Raw genomic sequence first — 21,864 nt, 5'->3', positions numbered from 1 at the left:
ATCTGAGATGGTAGGAGGGTGAGTAAATTTATGGGTGAACTTACCCTTTAATTGTTGATTTCATTGATGTTTTGTAGCCCTGAGATCACGAACTTAAATACCACAAACTTGTTTAATGCCCTCTTAAACATTGAGGACATCCTTTTTTAAAAGGAGAGGAACCACACTGTTTGCTCCCAAATGGTTTTACACCTTTGTTCAATAATATTAGCACCAAAATTGTACTTGCCGCTGCAGCACATTAGACCACAATATAATTTATCAAGGAAAGGTTTCTAATCTGCATGGCAGATTTTTTTGAAGATGTTTATCAGGAACTTTGTGGAATCAAACATCCCTAACAAGTCTTGAAACATACTGTACTTAGATATAGATCAGTGTGATATCTTTGGTAACTAACTTCTACTGAATTCATCAATGGGGTAAAAAGCAAAAGCATCACACCGTAACAGCTTAACTCATTGGTTTAACCTCACACAGGAGAATTTCTAGCATTCCTCCTTTAGTTGTAATCTTCTTTCCTTGTTGCTTGTAATTAGAGTGAAAACAGTATTAATCTAGAGAGGTCAGGAGATCTGTGCATTATTTTATTTTCTCCAAAAGTAAAAACTTACACCGGAAAAAGTTTTGTTTGTTAAAACATGCACATGCATCCTCAATGCAAACGAAATTGACCAGCCCCAATCAATAACAACTTCACAAGTTTCTATCCACTCCACAAAAATCTTTCAACATCCACCAATTTACCAGTTCCCTATCACCTTCAGAATGATGGCCTCATGTTGTCACTCTTTTCTGAAGGAAGAGAGTATGCAATCACAAAAGACTTACATGAACAAATACAGTTCTGTGAAAATCAGTTCCTGATTTCTAGTTTTTCTGTATATCTCATGCTAAATTGTTCCAAAAATTCAAACAAAATCTACCATAAAGGCAATCTGAGTAAACACAAAATACAGTTTTTAAATGATTATGTTATTTATTGAAGCAAAAAAAAGTTATACATTACCAACTGGGCCTGTGTGAAAAAGTATCTGCTAAATCCCCAAATCTATGAAACTGCATTCATAATGGGGTTCAGCTAGACTAGGCACACCCAAGCCTGATTACTGCCAGCCCTGTTCAATCAAATCAACACCTAAATTGAAATTTTTCAGCAGCATGAAGTTGACTAAAAGGTCTCACCCAGTAGCACACTATGCCAAGGTCAAAAGAACTTCCAGAAATGATGAGGGTGATTGAAGTACATCAGGCTGGGAAGGGTTACAAAGCTATTTCCACTGGGAATCCAAAGAACCACAGTGAGATCCATTATCTCCAAATGGGAAAAATTTTGCACAGTAATTATCCTTCCCAGAAGTGGCCGACCTTCCAAAATTCCTCCAAGAGTACAGCGACGACTCATCCAGGAAGTCACAAAAAAGCCAAGGAGAACATCCAAGGAACTGCAGGCCTCTCTCGCATCACTAAATTTCACTGTTCATGACTCCACTATCAGAAAGACACTGGTCAAAAATGCCATCCATGGAAGAGTGGCAAGGTGAAAACCACTGCTAACCCAGAAAAACATTAAGCCTCTTCTGAATTTTGCCAAAACACACCGTGATGATCCTCAAACCTTTTGGGAGAATGTTCTGTGGACGATGAGTTGAAAGTAGAACTGTTTGGAAGACAGGGGTCCTATTACATCTAGTGTAAATCAAACATAGAATTCCACAAATAGAACATCATACCTACGGTCAGTGTTGGGGAGAAACGGAATACATGTAACGGGATTACATCTTTAAAATACAAAACATAAGTAACTGTATTCTACTACAGTTACAATTTTAATCATTGGTAATTAGAATACAGTTACATTCAAAAAGTATTTTGATTACTGAAGAGATTACTTTGCATTTTATTGTCATTTGTTTCATTTAATATTTAATCCTTTCAGATGGAAAACATTTATACATATAAATTATTCGATCCAAAGTGCATTTGAACAGCAGTGAAACACTTTCTTATGATGTGTTACAGTCATACGAGCAGACAGAGAAGTAAGTTTGAAGTAAGTTTGGAGCAGAAAAAATAGAAAAAATCCTTGTGTAAATTGTCAGCTTTATGCTAAGCTAAAATGCTATTTCTAGCCATTTTACATGCACATGTTACCAGGCATGATCATATTTTTTTATCAAGAAAATTCATGTTGGATCATAATTTCTTTTTTTCTAGTAAGACCTTTGATATTAGGGCAAAAATCGTATTATTGATATAATTTTTGTATTGTTTTCCTGTAAAAATATCTAAAAATCCTTAAAACAAGATCAATTTGATTGATCTTGTTTTAGAAACAGCACTGCATAAGATATTTAGGTTTTTCAGAGAATGTATTTTTAACATGTGTATTTTGTCTTACTGTACTGGCAGAGTTTTTATAGTCAAAACAAGTGAAAATATCTACCAGTGCTGAAGAAGTAATCCAAAGTATTTAGAATACGTTACTGACCTTGAGTAATTTAACAGAATACGTTACAAATTACATTTTACAGCGTGTATTCTGTAATCTGTAGTGGAATACATTTAAAAAAACCCTCCCAACCCTACCTACGGTCAAGCATAGTGGTGGTAGTATGATGGTGTGGGGATGCTTTGCTGCTTCAGGGTGACTTGCAATAATTAAGGGAAACATGAATTCTGCTCTCTACCAGAAAATCCTAAAGGAGAACGTCTGGTCATCAGTCAGTGAGTTGAAGCTCAAGCGCAACTGGATTATGCAGCCAGACAATAATCCAAAGCATAGGAGTAAGTCCACATCTGAATGGCTCAAAAAAAGCAAAATTAAACTTTTGGAGTGGCCTAGTCAAAGTCCTGACTTGAACCCGACTGAGGTACTGTGGCAGGACCTTAAACGGGCAGTTCAAGCTCGAAAAGCCTCCAATGTGGCTGAACTAAAGCAGTTCTGCAAAGAAGAGTGGGCCAAAATTCCAAGAAATCAAGACTATTCACAGCACTATACATGAATGAGTATTTGACATTTACGTTTCACATTAAGTCATTTAGTAAAAGCTTTTATCCAAAGCGACTTACAAATGAGAAATACTACAACAGAAGCAATTCATCCAAGGGAGATAGCAACATAAGAAGTGCTGCAAGTTCCAGAAATGCTCAGAAAAGTAAAAATGTATAAGAATTGAACAGAGACGCAAGTGAGACACTGTGAAACAACAGATTTTTTTTTTTTTTTTTTTTTTAGTGCATTAACAGTTGTGAGTCATGTGTTCACAGAAGAGTTGTGACTTTATAGACATTCTTTGAAGGTAGACGTCCTGAATTTTATAATCTTGCTATGGACAGAACCTAGTGCTACAAGATAACAACAGTCATTGTATATTTACTTCTTCATTTTTGGTGTCACTTTAAAAAGGTGGCAGCTACACTGATTCCATTATTATTACTTAGTTCTAAATACGCATTGTAATGGCTATAAATCTATCACAAATTAGAACATTATAAATCAATGAACTTATTTTGCGTTTGCATTTATTTGTCAAAGGACTGCCACAATTTGGTGCAGCTATCCTGAGAGGAGACATTATTCAGGGCAGGCAGGATTGAGTATTGATACTCATTATCTTAGGCCTTATCGATCCTGTCTGTCTTTGCCACCTCACAGGATCCTTCCCCTCACCTTGTTGTATTACCCATCACTTTCTGCTGGTTTCCATAGCAACAGACAATAGATCCACTCCACACCCTGAAGTACTGATTGGTAAAACATTGCAGCTGATAGAGAGTCTACTCTCTTTTAAAAGAAACAGACCACTGTATTTACTTACACATTCAGTTTTCTCTAATCTGCTAAGGGAATACCATGGAGGCTGTATAAAATAAAACCCTCTAAATAACATCATTAAGAAACATAATCAAGCAAAATTACACGAGAAAGAGTACTGTTGTACTGAATATCCTTAATAAAAGCTGTGTTGATATTACAAAGCCATGATTTAGAAGAAGTTGATATCGAGCAACATAAATTTAAGACACAATATGGCCAGTTATTTAGTCTATTTTTGTGTGAAGGGTATCAGTTCTGTTATACTTAATATTAGCACTCCTGGAATGCTGCTTGTCCATTCAGATTAGAGGACTGAAACTGTGGTATAATAAAAGATATTGAAAAGCTGGACAAAAGTTGCTGCAATGACATATTGACCTTAAGACATTAAGTCTGTTTCGAGTGAGCACACTTCTGTGTTCTCCATTTCATATAGCAAGAGAATGTCTGAAAGCTTCTGTACAGTACACACTGGACACGAAGGACACGGTGGTCAAGTTTATTTATCAAAAGGTCCTGATAATTATTGCAGGAAGGGAGCAACAGCATATGCCATGGAACAAAATCTCTGTTCATTGTTGAGTGAAAAACAATGACATTCACGATAGAGAGGCCTACTGTTTCTTGAGGTTTTCATGCAGTCCACATTCTAAGTATAGATTGCTCTGTGTCTCACCAACTAATTAGGTAGTATTGGACACATTTGTCTAAGAAGCCATGATGGGCTGCCAAGCAGTGTTCTCAATTACTGAGACATGTGAATATGGTAACTGCTTTCCTGTACAAACCTCAACTCCAGGAACCTCAGGCCTGAGGGGTGGGAGAGGAAATTCTCAAATAGCACCTCAATCCTATTAGTATTTGATTGTGTTCTTCATTCAATAATACCAAGATAGGGTGGTAAAAAGAGGAGGCATGGAGTATGAAAACATTTTAATTAAGCAAAAATCTTGACACTGATAGCACACTGATGTGATGATAATTTAACAATGTGATAATATTTGAGTTAGTGTAGTGCCAAGCATGCAAACACACAAAAAGGGAAAATATCTTTTTTAACTTCCAAACTCCAAAGAATTACAAAAATAATGTCTGAATTTGGAATTGCATACTCTTCATATTTCTGCTATATCTTTAAACAGCAGAAAGACTACTATGGAAGTATGCGATTCCGAACTTGGCCAATGACTTACTCCCCCCATCTTACATTGGTTGGACAAACAGATCCAACTCCAAACTCACAAGGCAAGGCAAATCTAATTTAGCAACAAGAAAACGACTGCTGATACTGCAGCAGTTTCAGGTCCTCTCTTTGTCCACACATTATGTCACTGTGTGACGCAAGCGATACTGGTAGAAAGTGAATTAAAGGGCTTTATTGGCATCAGAGTGTTCATTAGTGGTGAGACCATCATTGGCAGGGAGAACAGTAAGCTTGTGTGCCAGGTGAATAAATGAATTGATATGGTATGCATGCCGATTCACCAACAGAACTTCAGTTTCAATGCTTTCATTTCATAGACTGTATTCTTTGGGAACAATTTTAAGACAACTCAATAGATATTCACACTTAAAGTTATACTGCTGAGAAATACTCAGATAATGGATACAGCAGTTGTTTATAACGTTGCAGGTACTGACTGTTTGCAGAACTTGAAATAAAAAGAAAGTAATAGCTGCTTGTAAAGTTAAGAACGGAATCATGCTTGGGTCCAAGTCACGCAACGTTGCAAAATGCTTGAGCAAACTTAATCAGGATGAAAGTCCTAGAGAATTACTACAAGAATTGCACTGCTTTGTTAAATTATTTGCACAACCAAGAGGTCCCTGAATAACTCTGTAACAATTGTCAGAGACCACTACAAGGCGTACCACCAGATATTGGAAGGCCATAACTTTTATAAGGGTCCGTCAAAACTTAAAAGGAGACCTCCCATTAGTAAAGCCAGGTATTTCCTGTGGATGTGAATGGCCTTTTGGCTTTGTGGCTGACTCGAATAAACCATACCTATCTGAAACAGCTTAACTGGTCCAGTGACCCATCTGTCCACAGGTATTCTACAGGACCAAAAAGAATGGCTCAAGTATGCCTTTTTGACTTGACCAGATGGATGGTCACCACTGAGCATATACCATCAAACAACCGATGCATAATTAAAGTTTTCCTTTGCATTCCAGCATTTTCAAATGTCGACCAGGGTTGAATAAGCTGTGCATTCTAAAACTCAGTAACTTTTAGAAACAACAACATGCAGATTAACACTTTTTCACAGTTAATATGGGAAAAGGGCAATGCGTAAATCTGGCTCAGTTTAGTCTGAATATATTGTGATGCAAAAACTTTGACTTTCATTAACACACCAGCACAGTTTCAGATATAGTTAATAGCAGGGGTTTATCTTTTTTAAATTAAAAAAAAAAAAAAAAAGAAGAAGAAGAAGAAGAAGAAAGAAAAGTAAGCAGGCTGGCAAATGGTGATAAAATGTTGATACATATTACTGTATATTATAATGCAATGATAGCAAATGAGGCATACCTTACATTCCTGAAATTAAATGAAGACATACTTATGGAACTATTACTTTAACTGGCCAGAAATGTGGGGTAATTGCTGAACTTTTTAAGCTTGCCTGATATAATTGTCTATCATTAGTTGATAGTATTGTATAAAACACAAAATGTTTATAATTATTGTAACACTTTTTAATCCTAGCAAACACTGGAAAGTGAAGTTTGTCTTTTATAAAGGGAGATAAGAATTCGGTCCTAACTTTTAAGAGCAAAACACTTGTGTCTGTTCACTAAAAGCATATCTCACTCAGTGCTGTCAGGATTGACAAGGCAAGCCAGGCAAATTATGTCAGGCCATGCTGTTCCACCATACCATCTAAATCAAATGCAAGAATGGTTTCATCTCACAAATTGGGTTTTCTGTTGTGTTAAGGTCACCTCATCTTTTTAAGAGTGTTTGTGAGACTATATGCTTTGTGAGATGAGGTCATTGAATGGTACAATCCAACATGATCACACAGGGAGTCGGCATATTTTTTTCTGAGAGTTCCAGTACCCTAATGTAGGTTTGGCCACATTATGTCGACTCTCTGACAAGTGGCTTCTCCTATCAGACATCTTTGCATCGGCTCCAGTGTGTTTACCTTCCCCTGTGGCACAACCGGAAACGTGTTGCGTCAGAGACCTGGGTTTGGATCCAGTGCTGAAACCAGGAAGTAATCACGTTTGCATTATCAGTAACAAGCATGCTTTGGAGGTTGCATTTGTCCCTCTAACATAACACTGTACTCCACTGATGGTTAGGTTTAGGTTTGGGATCTGCAGTTCTCTTCACTGTATTACAGTTTGTACAGCTGAAAACAACTTGCATGTCAACTTGCTTTTGGTGCCCCTCTGTGGACATTACACCCAGAAAATGGAGCTCACACGGGATCATATGCCCAAAAACACCTACCGCTTTGGCCACCATTTCGAATTTCAGTAAGCATAGACCGATTTGAGCTAAAGAAAAGTCAACCATCTGTTTCTGGACATCACACAAAGAGTACAAGACAAGAGAAAGGGGTTTCTTTTATCTCATTTTTACAATGCACACCACTGTCATATATAAATATGTTTCAGTTTTCAGACTTATCATTCTGCGTTATAAAAGTTTTATAATATAAATATGCTTTCTGACTGAAGAGATTAAATGGCAAACTTTAATGCAAAATTCTGCAGTACCCTTCTGCTAAAGACAAGTATTCCAGATTTACCTAACCCTTTTCCTTGTCTTTTTTTTAAATTAATTTATAAAAAATAAAAACTACTTTGTCACTTCACTCTTCCATGAGACACTAACAAGTACAGTATGTGAGAGTTACCTACTGTAGAACTGATCTTATTTCAGTTCAGCATGTTTTGATAGCCTGATTTGTATCTTGTTAACGAATCCTTATTTTTCATTTAAATATATTGATCTAATAAATCATTGAGTCCTCATACTCATATTTTCCAAATAAATACGTTTCAGTGAAAGAAGACACAACGTATCAGAGAAACATGCACCTGAAGCTCATATAGCCTCGTCATTTTAACATTCTACTGTATCTAGGCAATTAATTATAAAAAAATAAAAAATAAAACAAAAGGAAAAAGAGTGGGACAGATTTAGTTGAGTTCTCAAGTGTAACTGAGTAATCTTAGAGTAAAACCCCAGAGTGGCGAGAAGGTGAGTTTTTGCTCACTCACATGGCAATTTTCAGAAGCCCTTGAAAGTTTAAACCAGGTGGGTGTAATAAGATCAGAGATGCACTGTTCATTCATTTTGCCAATGAGATTCCACAAAACAAAACCCCTCCATGAGAGATGATGATAAAAAAAAAAGATCAGATAAAAGGACATAAACATCAAACCAACAAACTGAATTTTTGCAACAAAAAAGCGTTACAATCTTGATAATAACAACTCTGACCTTATGACAAGGATTTCTATTAGCAATATGAAGAATTACCTGTTTTGGTTCATAAAGACATAAAAGACAAGAAAGTCACCTCACAGGATCCAAACTGTAGGTCAAGAATAACTTTGGTTGCCCTGATTATGTCCTACCAAAACAATAATAATAATAATAATAATAATAATAATAATAAATAATAATAAAAAAAAAAAGAGAAATGCCTCAAAGTTAGAGTGCACATCACAACTTTTGAATGTGGTGCTTCTGAGTGAATTATGATTAGCTGTGTAACTTCATAAGGTCACACTAACATGCAGAAAAGCATGGTTAGAGACAGCAATTCATGGTCTAATTTCTGACTGGGCCACCTAAATAGTTTATCTTTGCTTCAACAGAGGCCAAAGAGATACAAGAAAGCCATTTCATATTTGTTCAGGTGTTTGAACATGTGAGCCTTTAATTACAAAACGAGTTAATCATGAATTAATGTGCACTTTGACACATTCTCAATTAATGCATCATCTGTTAAGCAGGATCCCATCAGACCCTGATTTCTGACAGACATTGTTTTTGTATGAGTTTATCACTAAAACCAATTAACAGAGAAAATATGTATTTAAGGGGCAATTTTATAGCAAAAAGTTATGCCATTATATTTCAATCTGCGAGATATGATACTATCCCAAGCAAAATCCACCTAAAAATGACCTTTATTACCTTACAATTTCTTATTTCTGCTCATTTGGAAGTCTATAAAATGTTAATTAGCCATTTGCTATTTTGAAGCTATTTAAAATAAAATACATTATTTTAATAGATTTTATGAAATAGAACAACACATATCAACGTGCGACTACGTTTGTCATTTCTTTACAAACTGAGGGAGGTATGGAGACAGTCTTTGCTTGGATGGCATCCTAGTTGGACGGCACTCCGTCGAGTCAATAGACTCCCTCCCCCTGCTATAGATTTCCTCTGTAATTCATATGGGTAGACTGCCTCAACTCATAAGCGTCTGACCCTACCTCCCGTCAAACTAAGTCGCTCTTTCGTCTCCCACTTAGCTGTGACAGCCAACCTCCTATGTGCTTAGTCAGTGGCTATCGAGAGCGGTCGTTATTGCACCTGCTTCGGTAGTGGTCGTTGGGTAGCATCCATCCGAAGACACTGTGGACCGTCAGAACCATAAGTGTGACAAAACTTTCAAGATCACAAGAGATCGTTTTACGTCATGGACGTAAGACTGCATCTGAAGCTAACCGCTTTTCTGTGTTTTATCTGCCTGTTTTTAACGCCTTGTGGATTAGCCTGTGGTCCTGGTAGAGGTTATGGAAAACGAAGACACCCAAAGAAATTAACCCCGTTGGCTTACAAGCAATTCATTCCCAACGTGGCTGAGAAAACCCTAGGGGCCAGCGGCAAATACGAAGGCAAAATCACAAGGAATTCTGAGCGATTTAAAGAGCTGATTCCCAATTATAATCCCGATATCATCTTTAAAGACGAGGAAAACACAAATGCTGACAGACTGATGACACAGGTATGGACCCATGTGTGCGTAACTGCGCAGCAGTAGACTTCCAGCCACTTGGAGACATTGACAGCGCGCGGTAGAACTAAGTTTTACCATTCTTAAACCGGTATTGCAATATATCACAGTTTTACTATAGAGCTAGGCTATTATGTGCTCAATATTTAGACGGATATTGTACTGCCATAGACTACTACGTTTTTGGGAACATGGGACGTGGCGGAATGGTATAATAATGATATGCTTGTACATTTCACCAGCTAGATTATTTCTTAAGACTGTTGCTATCCATAATAGCTTTTTGTTTTGAAAGTAAAATGACCATTCGTTATAAAAATTACAAGAGTTTACAGCCTATTTTTGTCATCTGCGCGAAATTATTTGAACCTATAGTGGTTTAACCTGTAGTGGTTCAAAAGCAAGTGCTGGGTAGGCTATTATATATATATATATATATAGTACATTTTTCAAACACACATCTGATAGTTAATAACATAATTAAATGCATGAAACACAACCGCCTCCACGCCGTATAAGCACCAGACGTTTGCTAAATATTTTTAATCTGGTTTGCTTGTAAATTAAAATTTCTTCTGCGGGATCACTTCTTCGCTTCTGTATTTAAATGCATCTCGTTTGCATGACCTGCTTATACTGTGGACTGCTAGATAATGTGGGTCAGAAGTGATCTTTGCCACTGATGTTGCGCGTCTCATTACGCGGTGAGCGCGTTTTTGTTGAGTTGCAATCAGCAGCTCGACTGTTTTCTCTAATTAAAGTGCTTTGGGTGATTTGCAGCAAGTTTTTTTTTTCCAGAACCGTAGATGGATGACGAGGCACACATTCCCCGCACAAACCTAAGCATAAAAGCAACTTACCCTCGTGCCAATAAATATAGCACATATGATATCCAAAGTGCTAGAAGATCCATTTAATTAAAGCAAGCAACCCACCGGCAGCTACGCCAATCATTGGTTGCAACGTCTTTGTAGTTGATTGCTGAAGCACCAGCTGAGAAAAAACTTAGATATTCAGCTCCATTTACTCTCAGTAGATCGGTCTGGAGTCTGCGCTTTTGACCAATGGCAACAGACGATATTCACATCGCACACATCTTTTACAGTCAAAGCTCAGGCTGACAATGTGCTTGATGTATAGGCCTATGATGTACCTAACGGTTCAGTTTTAATGTGAACGCAAATAACCATTATCTGCTAAGTAGACAGACTATATTTCAAGTCGATCTGAATGCGGAAAATGGCATTATTTGGCTTTAGACTTTATCATTCGTCTTTTAGGCGACGCATTCGGCATCGTGCAATCGAATTTGTTTGATCTGAGATTCACGTCACTCCAAAACTGTCGAATGCACGCAGAACTATAACTTTTGATGGGAAAGTTGCAAAGATAACTTGTGTTGCGAGAGGAGGACCGACAGGTTGCAGATAAACATGTGTACGCTATGTGCGCGCGTACGTTTTTTGTTTTGTTTTTTTACATTTGAGCATTCAGTAAATCTTCTGACACGTTTAAAATGGAGATAAGCACTGTGGTTCTTGACTACTTGTCTCTATCACCCATTTAGCGCTGTAAGGACAAGTTAAATTCTTTGGCGATATCCGTCATGAACCAGTGGCCGGGCGTCAAACTGCGCGTCACTGAAGGATGGGATGAGGACGGTCACCATTTCGAAGAATCTTTACACTACGAGGGACGAGCGGTGGACATTACTACCTCGGACAGGGATAAAAGCAAGTATGGGATGCTATCAAGGCTTGCAGTCGAAGCAGGATTTGACTGGGTCTATTACGAATCTAAAGCCCACATACATTGCTCTGTCAAAGCAGGTGAGAGCAATGCCATCACCGTGATTGTCCCTACCTCACACACTTTTCAACAAAAATTCAGTCATTCTTCTATTTAAGGCATACCAGCCCAGATGTGTATTACTTAATTCTGCTGAACACAAACAACAATTTTTAGTAGACTATCTCAGCTATATAGGTCCATGCAATGCAAATGAATGGTGACCAGACCTTTGAGGCTCCAAAAAGCACAAAGGCAGCATAAAGTAATCCACACGATTCCAGTGGTTTAATTTATATCTGCAGAAGCGATATGATAGGTGTGGGTGAGAAACAGATCAATAGTAGAAGACATAGAGTACTGTGCAAAAGTCTTGGGCACATAAGATGCTTCACAAAAGCATTTGTCTTAAGATGGTTATTTATATTTTCAGCTTTAGTGTGTCAATAGGAAATATACATTTTAGACTCCCAAACATTTCTTTTGCAAATAGAATAGAAGAACAGGGAGCCCTGCAACAGAAGGCATGGTCCCCACAGAGCCTCCCACTGAATACTGAGTCAGTCTGGGATTAAAAGAAGAGACAGAAGTAGATAGAAGAACTGTGGCCTATCTGCCAACAACCAAGAAAAACTGTGTCCAGGTGTACCTAGGAGAATTGGTGCTGTTTTGAAGGCAAAGGTGGTCACAGCAAATATTGCTTTAGATTTTTTATGTTTACTCGACTTTGTATGACGTAGAATGAAACAATTTATGGCATTAGTTTTAAAGACATCCTCACTAGGCAACATTTTTCCCAAGTGCCTAAAACTTCTGCACAGGACTGTATATTAAACTGAGTCTTGCGGACTACTTTTATGCTGCCGTTATGTGATTTTTGGAGCTTTAAAGATCTGGCCATCATTCACTTGCATTGTATGGACCTACATACCTGAGATTTTCTTTTAAAAATCTTCGTTTGTGTTCAGCAGAAGATGAAAAAAATTCATTCCCATCTGGGATGGCATGAGGGTGAGTAAATGTTGAGACAATTGTCATTTTTGGGTGAATTCTCCCTTTAATGTGCATAATCAGAGAAGCATGTCAAAGCTTCAATCAACACGGCACTTTTTTGTAACAAGGCGGTATTCAATAAATAAGGTGATATTTTGTAAAATAAAAGAAAACAAACAAGAAAGCTATGATCTGGAAACAAACCAAAGGTTTAGAGACCAAGCAACAAAAAGCATAACCAATAAGCAGAAGGTATAGAAAATATTGGTATCCTATTGAAATTTATGACAATCCTTTACAAGAAGAGTTCAATAAGGCAAGCTGCATTTGCACTATATGCGAATTAGCACGTTGGGGTCTCTGCACCTGTGCAAACAGTTACACAACTTAAGAGATCAGGCAAGAGCGAAGTTTGTAGACGCAATTTAAATGACAATGTCTGATCACTTTGTGTTAATTAAGGACTCAGAATGAACAGACACATTTTGTTAAAACTTGCTTCAAAAGAGTTTAAATAGAAGTTTGGAACATTTACATTTCAGCACCATAATGTAAATCCTTTGTTTATGGACTGAATTTTTTTTTCCTGCATTCTATAATAAAGACATACATTCATAACTGATCCAGCTTTTTGCTGTAGAAATGTTTTGCTTAAATGGTCCTTCTTTGTTTTTATCTCAGAAAATTCAATCGCTGCCAAATCAGGGGGATGCTTTCTTGGATCTGGCACAGTAACACTTGCAAATGGGAGGAGGAAACGTATCAAAGATCTTAAAGTGGGCGACCGGGTTTTAGCTGCGGACGAGAAGGGAAATGTCTTATTAAGCGACTTCATTATGTTCATGGACCATGATCCGACAACGAGAAGGCAATTCCTCGTCATAGAGACATCGGAGCCTTTTAAAAAGCTCACCCTCACAGCAGCGCACCTAGTCTTCACTGGAAACAGTTCAGCGATGAGAGCAACATTTGCCAGCAATGTGAAGCCTGGAGACACGGTTTTAGTGTCCGAAGGCATACACAAGACCCTCAAGAGCGTTACAGTGACGAGGATTTACACGGAAGACTACGAGGGCTCTTATGCGCCTGTCACCGCTCAAGGAACCATAATAGTGGATGAGGTGCTGGCTTCGTGCTACGCGATTATTGAGAATCACACATGGGCACATTGGGCTTTTGCACCGGTCAGGTTAAGTCATGAGTTGATGATGTGGATTTTTCCAGCTCGTGATTCAAACTTCACTTTTCAGGAGGATGGCATCCACTGGTACTCAAATATGCTGTTTCACATTGGCTCTTGGCTGCTGGACAGAGACTCTTTCCATCCACTCGGAACTTCACACTTGAGCTGAGACTGCAGCTACAGTCAGTATTGCTATATGTGGGCATCAATTTAACAGACTCAAATGTATCTTTATTTTCTGTAAGAAAAGCCTTAATGTGGTCATTAAATAATTTATTTGTATTGGCTCATTTGTCTCTGGAAACGTACACACTGATTTAAGCATGATGTGACCGTTTTATGCGCATTTTGTTAAACCTACAAGAGATTAAAAAATTGTAGGCTTGCTACTTCACCGGAGGAAGCATTGTATTTACAGTGCTGTAGCTACAATGTGCAACCGACTGTTCTGATTTATTGGATACGCATAGGATGGCGCTCAAAAATTATATTTTTTATACACAGATTTGTATATTAGATTTTTGACAGATCTAAAGTATTTCCAGAATCATATTTCGTTATTTGAAATAGTGCAAAGTATGGAAGTGTGTTAAATTTATTTAAACAGCTGCAATGTATCAACGAACTGTTCACGTCATTATGTCATTATGAGTTTAAGTGCCATTGTTTTTACCACTGTTTCAACGGTTGTGTATTTACTACACTAACCGTTTTTGATTTAAGTGTACCTTTCCTGACAAAAGTACTCAAAATAAATTCATGGTACGGCCAAAAATGCATAAATGTTTGTAGAGCACAACGTATTTCCCTGTTTTAGAACAGCAACAGTTCAAAAGTTTCTATTGTTGGCTGCTTAGTGCCATGTCTGAAGGCCAGTTATGGCTCATCTTTTTTGGGAAAAGTAGACCAGGCTATCTTATTGAACCTTGCAAAACTATTGCATTAGCATACTCCAAAATCCAGACTCTTTTAATAAATTACTATTAAAGTCAAAAGCCACATCAGCCAATGTCATGTGTTTGCAGATAAGCATTGCAAACTGCATGCCAACAGAAATTTCATTTGACAACAGACTATGCATTTTGCACATTATGATACTTTTATTCACCAACAGCTCAGCTGATGGCGTTTAAGGTGTATACAGTGCGACATCTGGTGGGTCATTATGGCTCTGTCGTATACTGTGTAGATTTTATTGACGGCTGTCGAAAGGCAACATTGGCCCTTGTGCAATTGCAAAAATGCAAGCAAAACGACGAAAATTCACCCTTTGGTTTAAAAAGTTTATGATGTCGTATTATAAACTTCCATTTGAATATTTAAGTCCACCATCCTTCAGTAGCCTATAAAGTATATTTAAAATATAGCCTAATGATAATTAAAGGCCTTTGTAAATTAAGTGTAGCCTAGGCTATACTGCATTACTATTATTTTACAAATAAATATGCATAATAAAGAATGATCGTAGCTAAAAGACATAAGAAACTTGAATGTTTTTACTTTAATGCTTCCCGTGTAACCTTTGACATAATTGTTAGTGCATTCCCATGACAGATGTTAAAAGAGCACTGAATATAGGCACCAAAAAAAAATAAAAATAAAAAAATAAAATTCATTAACTTTGTAGGATCCCCTGTCGCCAATTAGGCTCTACAAGCTCTACATGACCAGGAGACCTGAACATTATTGGAAGAAATATCAAAAGAGACAAGATTAATCTAGAAAATGGCCACACAAAGGCTTAGCAGAGAAAAATGCCACAGTTTCAACTTCACTTATTGGGAAACTACACTTTCAACATAACATCTAAGGTCACTTCTAAAACATAAATGGTCTTAGATGTTGTAAAGCTATATATGTTTTAGAAATGGAGATGATTCAAAAGGCTTTTCAATTCATTATGAGCTTATGTAGAGATGTAGAAAGGCTTATTAATGCAAAGCTCTAAAATAATTGAAAGCAATGAAGCTCGACTGTGGCACAAGTTCAAGCAGTGACTATAGCTCAATAACACTACCCACCTGAGTCAGATAATCCATCAGACTTCAATCAGACACCAGCCACAAAACCTGTGATGAATGATGTAGACAGGCTGGGAGATACACTGGAATGCTGATCTTTTTCCCCTCAACATTTTAGTCAAACACAACATCACCCCAGGGGGGAGGGAAGGGGACTCAAATTGCTTAATGAGAAAAGTAAGTAACATTTAGAGAGTGTTGCGACAAGGATTGAAATTCCACTCACATTCTGCTTTTGAGGAGGGAGCGGTGTTGACTCTGTGTGGTTGAGACTTGCTGGAAGACACAAAAGGAGCTGCGTGGAGACAGAGGGATGACCTTGGGCCCGGCCCAGGTACAAGAGCACTGCTGAAGGAACATTCCAGGGGACCAAGAAAACAAACTAGCCCCTAATCCTCTCTCTATCCCACAGTCTGTTGGATTAAAGGGCCACTCTCGGCAAATGTTGACATTCCCCAACACAAGACGTTGGAGTCTTGGAAAATATTTCAGAATGAAACGTCTGTGGCAAGCAAAATACGGAGCACAATAGGTGAGGCAGTCTTATTATATCTAAGAAGCAGTGAACCACATTTCTTTCAGTGGTCTGTATGATTCAAGATTGAAGGTATTAGTTTTTGTTTGTTTTTGTGGAGTTAAATCAACAATTCCATCAGTGTTTTACCAAAAAATTCCATAACCTTCTGTGTTGGAATTTGTTGAAAGTGAAATAAAAAAAGATCCAAGGAATATGATAAACAAGAATTTACAGCTTTTTCAACCCATAATCACTAAAGAAATAATGATCTGTAATAAACTGACCATAAAGCTCATCAAATATAACATAAAAAATTCAAAACTAGTTAACAGTCTGCTTCAACATAAGATGTTTTAAGTGATCTGAAGCCGTTTAAAATATCCAGACATCCTCTAAAGAAAAAAAGAACTTGTGCAAATTGATTAATTGACGGAAGAAGTGTCAAATTGACCACTAGATGGAGCTGGATATTTGGTATTGATGGTAAATAAGTACCCATCTCAAATACAGTGCTTATCTAATAAAAGAAAATAAAAGATAGTGCTTCTGACTTTGTCAGTCATACACGATGATTGCCAAAGTTATCACCAGGCCATTACCATCACAATGATGCTGACAGGCTCTTTTTATGTTCAAAACTGCACTCTAAATTGATATGCATTTATAGGAAAACATAAATTGGTATTAGTGTTTATATAAAAAGTGACTCAATATATGTATATCAATATATCAAAATGGAAATTTAAGGGGTTCCAGATCATACTCTATAATTTTTAGTCTTTTTGAACAGTTAGAAAATTGCTTTAATTGCTAAACTAGCACATTTACAAAAATGTTTATTTAATGTGCATTGTCCCTGTAAATCTCAACCAAAAATAAATAAAATAATGACATGCACAGCTACTCAGTAAAATGCAAGTACAGTGTATGTATTTAATGGGAATCAAGGAGCAAAATGTAAACAACTGCCAAACCACTGTCTTCAAACAAGGATGAAAAAAAAAAAAAAAAAAAAAAGTCAAGATCAGATGTGAAGTGAATCTTAAACAATCTAATTCACAACAAACATGTTGACAAAAGCATTGTAAATATTCTGCTCAGCATGTTGTTGGACAGGGTGCGTGCTTGATCTCCAATAGGTTCGGTGGTACTGGTTTGAGCAGTAACAGGCTCTGTGCTGAAGCCGGAACAGAGGGGTCTATAATAGCCAGGACAAGAGGGAAAAATGAGACCCTAAGCATCATGGTATATGGTACCCAATACCACATAAACAAATATGAATGAAACAGGAACATGCTGGGAAACTAAATATTTCTAAAGTGAAGTCTACTTACATGAAAGCACAGCATTTGTTTCCCCTGACTGCCACCTGTGTCAAAAACAGGTTATAAAGGTCAGATCAAAGGTATGACCGGTGAGGGACACTCCTTAAAAATTAATGATGTTGGGCTGGCGACCATTATCACGTTCCAGTTGCATACTCTGTCCGTTTTTACAGGGTGACAGTGGGCCTGTTGCCTGTCAGGGTCAGTGGTGTTTTTGTAATTCTTGTGACATCATAAAACTGCCAGCTCATTAGAGGCCACTGAAAAGCAATGTTGCATGTAATGGCCACTGCTTTAACATTCCAGGTAGCTGTATGGTCATTGCAGGATGCTGTGGGTGGTACAGAGTGATCCTAACATCTACAGAATACCTGGAAAAGACTTCTACACAGTTCTCACACTGTCATCATCGATGTTGGTTAATGAGACATGTATTAAAGGGATAGTTTACCTAAAACTGAAAATTCTGTCATCATTTACTCACCCTCATGATGTTCCAAGTCTGTATGACTTTCTTTCGTGGAACACAAAGGAGATGTTAGGCAGTATCTAGGCCCAGATCTACAAGGGGTGCTAAGACAGATCTCACAGTGAAATCGGAAACAGTAGGTTGGCTTTTCTTTAGGTGAAATTGATCTGTGCTTACCAAAATTCGAAACTCTGTCCCCAGTGGCTAAAGCGGTAAGTGTTGTTGGGCATATGGGCACATGTGAGCTCTATTTAGTTGGTGTAATGTCCACGGAGGGGCACCAAAAGAGAGTTGTAAAGCAAGCTGTTTTCATCTGTACAGGCTGTAATAAAGTGAAGAGGACTGCATATCCAAAACTAAACCTAACCATCAGTCGAGTAAAATGTAATGTTAGAAGGTCGCACCACAGGGGAGGTAAACTCGCCAATTGTCGGTGAGTCATGACAATGTGGCCGATCCAAGGGCAGCAGAACTCTCAGAAACAACATGCCGACTTGCCATGTGAACATGTTGGCAAAGCACCCTCAAATGAATGTTAGAGCACCCTCAATTGAATATGTAAGCCTAATAATACTGTATATTGACAAAGCAGATTTCCTTCCCTGTGAACACACAAAAAATCCCTTCATCAAAACAAAAAAGGTGTATGATCTCGCAAATCATGCCTTCATAGCATTTGATTGGTTAAGACCTCTGCTCGTACATAGAAAACTTGTAGGAATTCTCACTCAATCCACCGCCTGTTGCTTCTGATTTCTGCTCTGCAACACAAAAGGAGATGCTAGGCAGAATGTTAACCTCACTTAGTACACAACTCTCTGGAATACTTGATTCTGATTGGTCAATTGCACCATCTAGTGGTCTGATATTTCTCAGTAACAACCGCACATTTATTTGGTTAGTAGCCGTGTAATACGTGGGATAATTTACAGTCAGCCGGTTGTTATCGCAAAATAAATCCAAGACCTGATCTCCCTGTATGGGTTTATTTTGCGATAACACCCGGCTGACGGTACATTATCCCTTACTTACCATTCACAACATGGTTTTTCTATCCAATGAAAATGAATGGTGACTGAGGCTGTGCGTCTCTAATATTCTGCCGGAATATAGCAAGTCGAGTCTGTAACAACATTTGTGAGTGAGAAAATGACAGAATTGTTTATTTTTGGGTGAACTATTCCTTTAATTGTTTACTGATCACATCCACAGCTAATTCAACCAGGTGAGTGGTAAATACATAGGTTAGTCAAGTCAAAGCTTATTTATATAGCACTTTTAAAAGTGCTGTACAATTAGAAAACAAACAAATACAAAATGTAAATATACTTTTAATTAAAAAACAAAGGGGGACAAAATTACAACCTTAATTTATGTCAAAAGCTAAAAAGTAAAAACATTTAATAGAGGGAGATACTCTAATGTGAAAACTTCTAAAGGTTACTTCAAACTGGACCACATAGAATCTCCAACAGTGGACTTCAGCTGTATGCTGCTGTACATTTGCTCTACACATTATGTGTACAGTAAATCTGGAAAGTATTCACAGCGCTTCACTTTTTCCACATTTTGTTATGTCACAGCCTTATTTCAAAATGGATTAAATTCATTATTTTCCTCAATTCTACAAACAATACCCCATAATAACAACGTGAAAGAAAAAAAGAAAAAAAAAACCACATGTACACAAGTATTCAAAGCCTTTGCTCAATACTTTGTTGAAGCATCTTTGGCACCAATTACAGCCTCAAGTCTTTTTGAGTATGATGCTACAAGCTTGGCACACCTATTTTTGGGCAGTTTCTCCCATTCTTTGCAGGACCTCTCAAGCTCCATCAGGTTGGATGGGGAGCGTCAGTACACAGCCATTTTCAGATCTCTCCAGATATGTTCAATCAGGTTCAAGTCTGGGCTCTGGCTGGGCCACTCAAGGACAGAGTTGTCCCTTGCCACTCCTTTGTTATCTTGGCTGTGTGCTTAGGGTCATTGTCCTGTTGGAAGATGAACCTTCGCCCCAGTCTGAGGTCCAGAGCACTCTGGAGCAGGTTTTCATCAAGGATGTCTCTGTACATTGCTGCATTCATCTTTCCCTCGATCCTGACTAGACTCCTAGTTCCTGCCGCTGAAAAACATCCCCACAGCATGATGCTGCCACCACCATGCTTCACTGTAGGGATGGTATTGGCCAGGTGATGAGCGGTGCCTGGTTTCCTCCAGACATGACGCTTGTCATTCAGGCCAAAGAGTTTAATCTTTGTTTCTCATGGTCTGAGAGTCCTTCAGGTGCCTTTTGGCAAACTCCAGGTGGGCTGCCATGTGCCTTTTACTGAGGAGTGGCTTCCACCTGGCCACTCTATCATACAGGCCTGATTGGTGGAGTGCTGCAGAGATGGTTGTTCTTCTGGAAGGTTCTCCTCTCTCCACAGAGAAACGCTGGAGCTCTGTCAGAGTGACCATCGGGTTTTGGTCACCTCCCTGACTAAGGCCCTTCTCCCCCGATTGCTCAGTTTGGCCGGGCGGCCAGCTCTAGGAAGAGTCCTGGTGGTTCCAAACTTCTTCCATTTACAGATGGAGGCCACTGTGCTCATTGGGACCTTCAATGCTCCAGATCTGTGCCTCGATACAATCCGGTCTCGGAGGTCTACAGACAATTCCTTGGACTTCATGGCTTGGTTTGTGCTCTGACATGCACTGTTAACTGTGGGACCTTATATAGACAGGTGTGTGCCTTTCCAAATCATGTCCAATCAACTGAATTTACCACAGGTGGACTCCAATCAAGTTGTAGAAGCATCTCAAGGGTGATCAGTGGAAACAGGATGCACCTGATCTCAATTTTGAGTGTCATGGTAAAGGCTGTGAATACCTATGTACATGTGATTTTTTATTTATTTATTTATTGTATTTTTTTTATATAAATTTGCAAAGATTTCAAACAAACTTATTTCACGTTGTCATAAAGGGGTATTGTTTGTAGAATTTTGAGGAAAATAATGAATTTAATCCATTTTGGAATAAGGCTGTAACATAAAAATGTGGAACAAGTGAAGTGCTGTGAATACTTTTCGGATGCACTGTATGATAAATATGTTGGCTTAAGCTCAGAATTTGCCAAAACTGCATATTGGTGCAAGTTTGCAAGACCTTTTGCAGGACATAATGAGTGAAATTATTAAAACTTTGACATACTGAAACTTTAAAAGTTATAGTTAAAAATTAAAAATAAATATTATGTTGTTATTTACTCACTCTCATAGTTCTGTCATTATTTACTTACCCTCATGTTGATTCAAACCCATATAACTTATTAGGAGGAGTTAGGCAGAATGTTAGAGACTGACAGCCTCAGTCACCATTCACTTGTATTGTATAGAAAAACAATGCAATGAAAGTGAATGGTGACTGAGGTTCCACAGAAGACAAATAATCGTACAGGTCTGGAACAACATGACTGAATGATGACAGCATTTTCATTTCTGGATGAAAATGTAAACAAACATTTTCATTTTAATTATAAATAAATATAGCTTGTAGGCTAAACCTCTAATACTCCTTTATTATGATGATTACATTACGCTTAAGATTAAGTTTAAGTTTAAGATTGATGTTTTAAATGACTCAGTTTTGGTAAAACATAAATAGTATAATCCCCACGAAAGGAAGAAAGGAAGAAAGAAAGAAAGAAAAACATTTAGCAAATTGTCCCTTTTGACTTCTTTGTATTTAGTTACCTAGAGTTCAACAAGTCA

At 37.9% G+C, this 21,864-nt stretch overlaps 1 protein-coding gene across 1 annotated transcript; it reads left to right on the top strand.

Moving 5' to 3' along the window:
• Positions 1–9,501: 9,501 nt before the first annotated feature.
• On the top strand, positions 9,502–14,534 carry LOC127441027 (tiggy-winkle hedgehog protein-like). Its single transcript, XM_051698146.1, has 3 exons — positions 9,502–9,810; positions 11,387–11,648; positions 13,282–14,534. The coding sequence occupies exons 1-3, from the start codon at positions 9,502–9,504 to the stop codon at positions 13,950–13,952; spliced, it is 1,242 nt and encodes a 413-aa protein (XP_051554106.1). The 3' UTR covers positions 13,953–14,534.
• Positions 14,535–21,864: the final 7,330 nt, after the last annotated feature.

The sequence above is a fragment of the Myxocyprinus asiaticus genome, chromosome 5 (genome assembly GCF_019703515.2).
Source record: "Myxocyprinus asiaticus isolate MX2 ecotype Aquarium Trade chromosome 5, UBuf_Myxa_2, whole genome shotgun sequence".
NCBI classification, from domain to species: domain Eukaryota; kingdom Metazoa; phylum Chordata; class Actinopteri; order Cypriniformes; family Catostomidae; genus Myxocyprinus; species Myxocyprinus asiaticus.
This window is presented reverse-complemented; position numbering and strand designations above follow the sequence as displayed.

Excerpts from the sequence above, each read along its gene's own strand:
- LOC127441027 (XM_051698146.1), top strand. The coding sequence starts at position 9,502 with ATGGACGTAAGACTGCATCTGAAGCTAACCGCTTTTCTGTGTTTTATC. Across the intron at positions 9,811-11,386 it reads CTGACAGACTGATGACACAG|CGCTGTAAGGACAAGTTAAA; the intron begins GTATGGACCCAT and ends TCACCCATTTAG. Across the intron at positions 11,649-13,281 it reads ACATTGCTCTGTCAAAGCAG|AAAATTCAATCGCTGCCAAA; the intron begins GTGAGAGCAATG and ends TTTTTATCTCAG.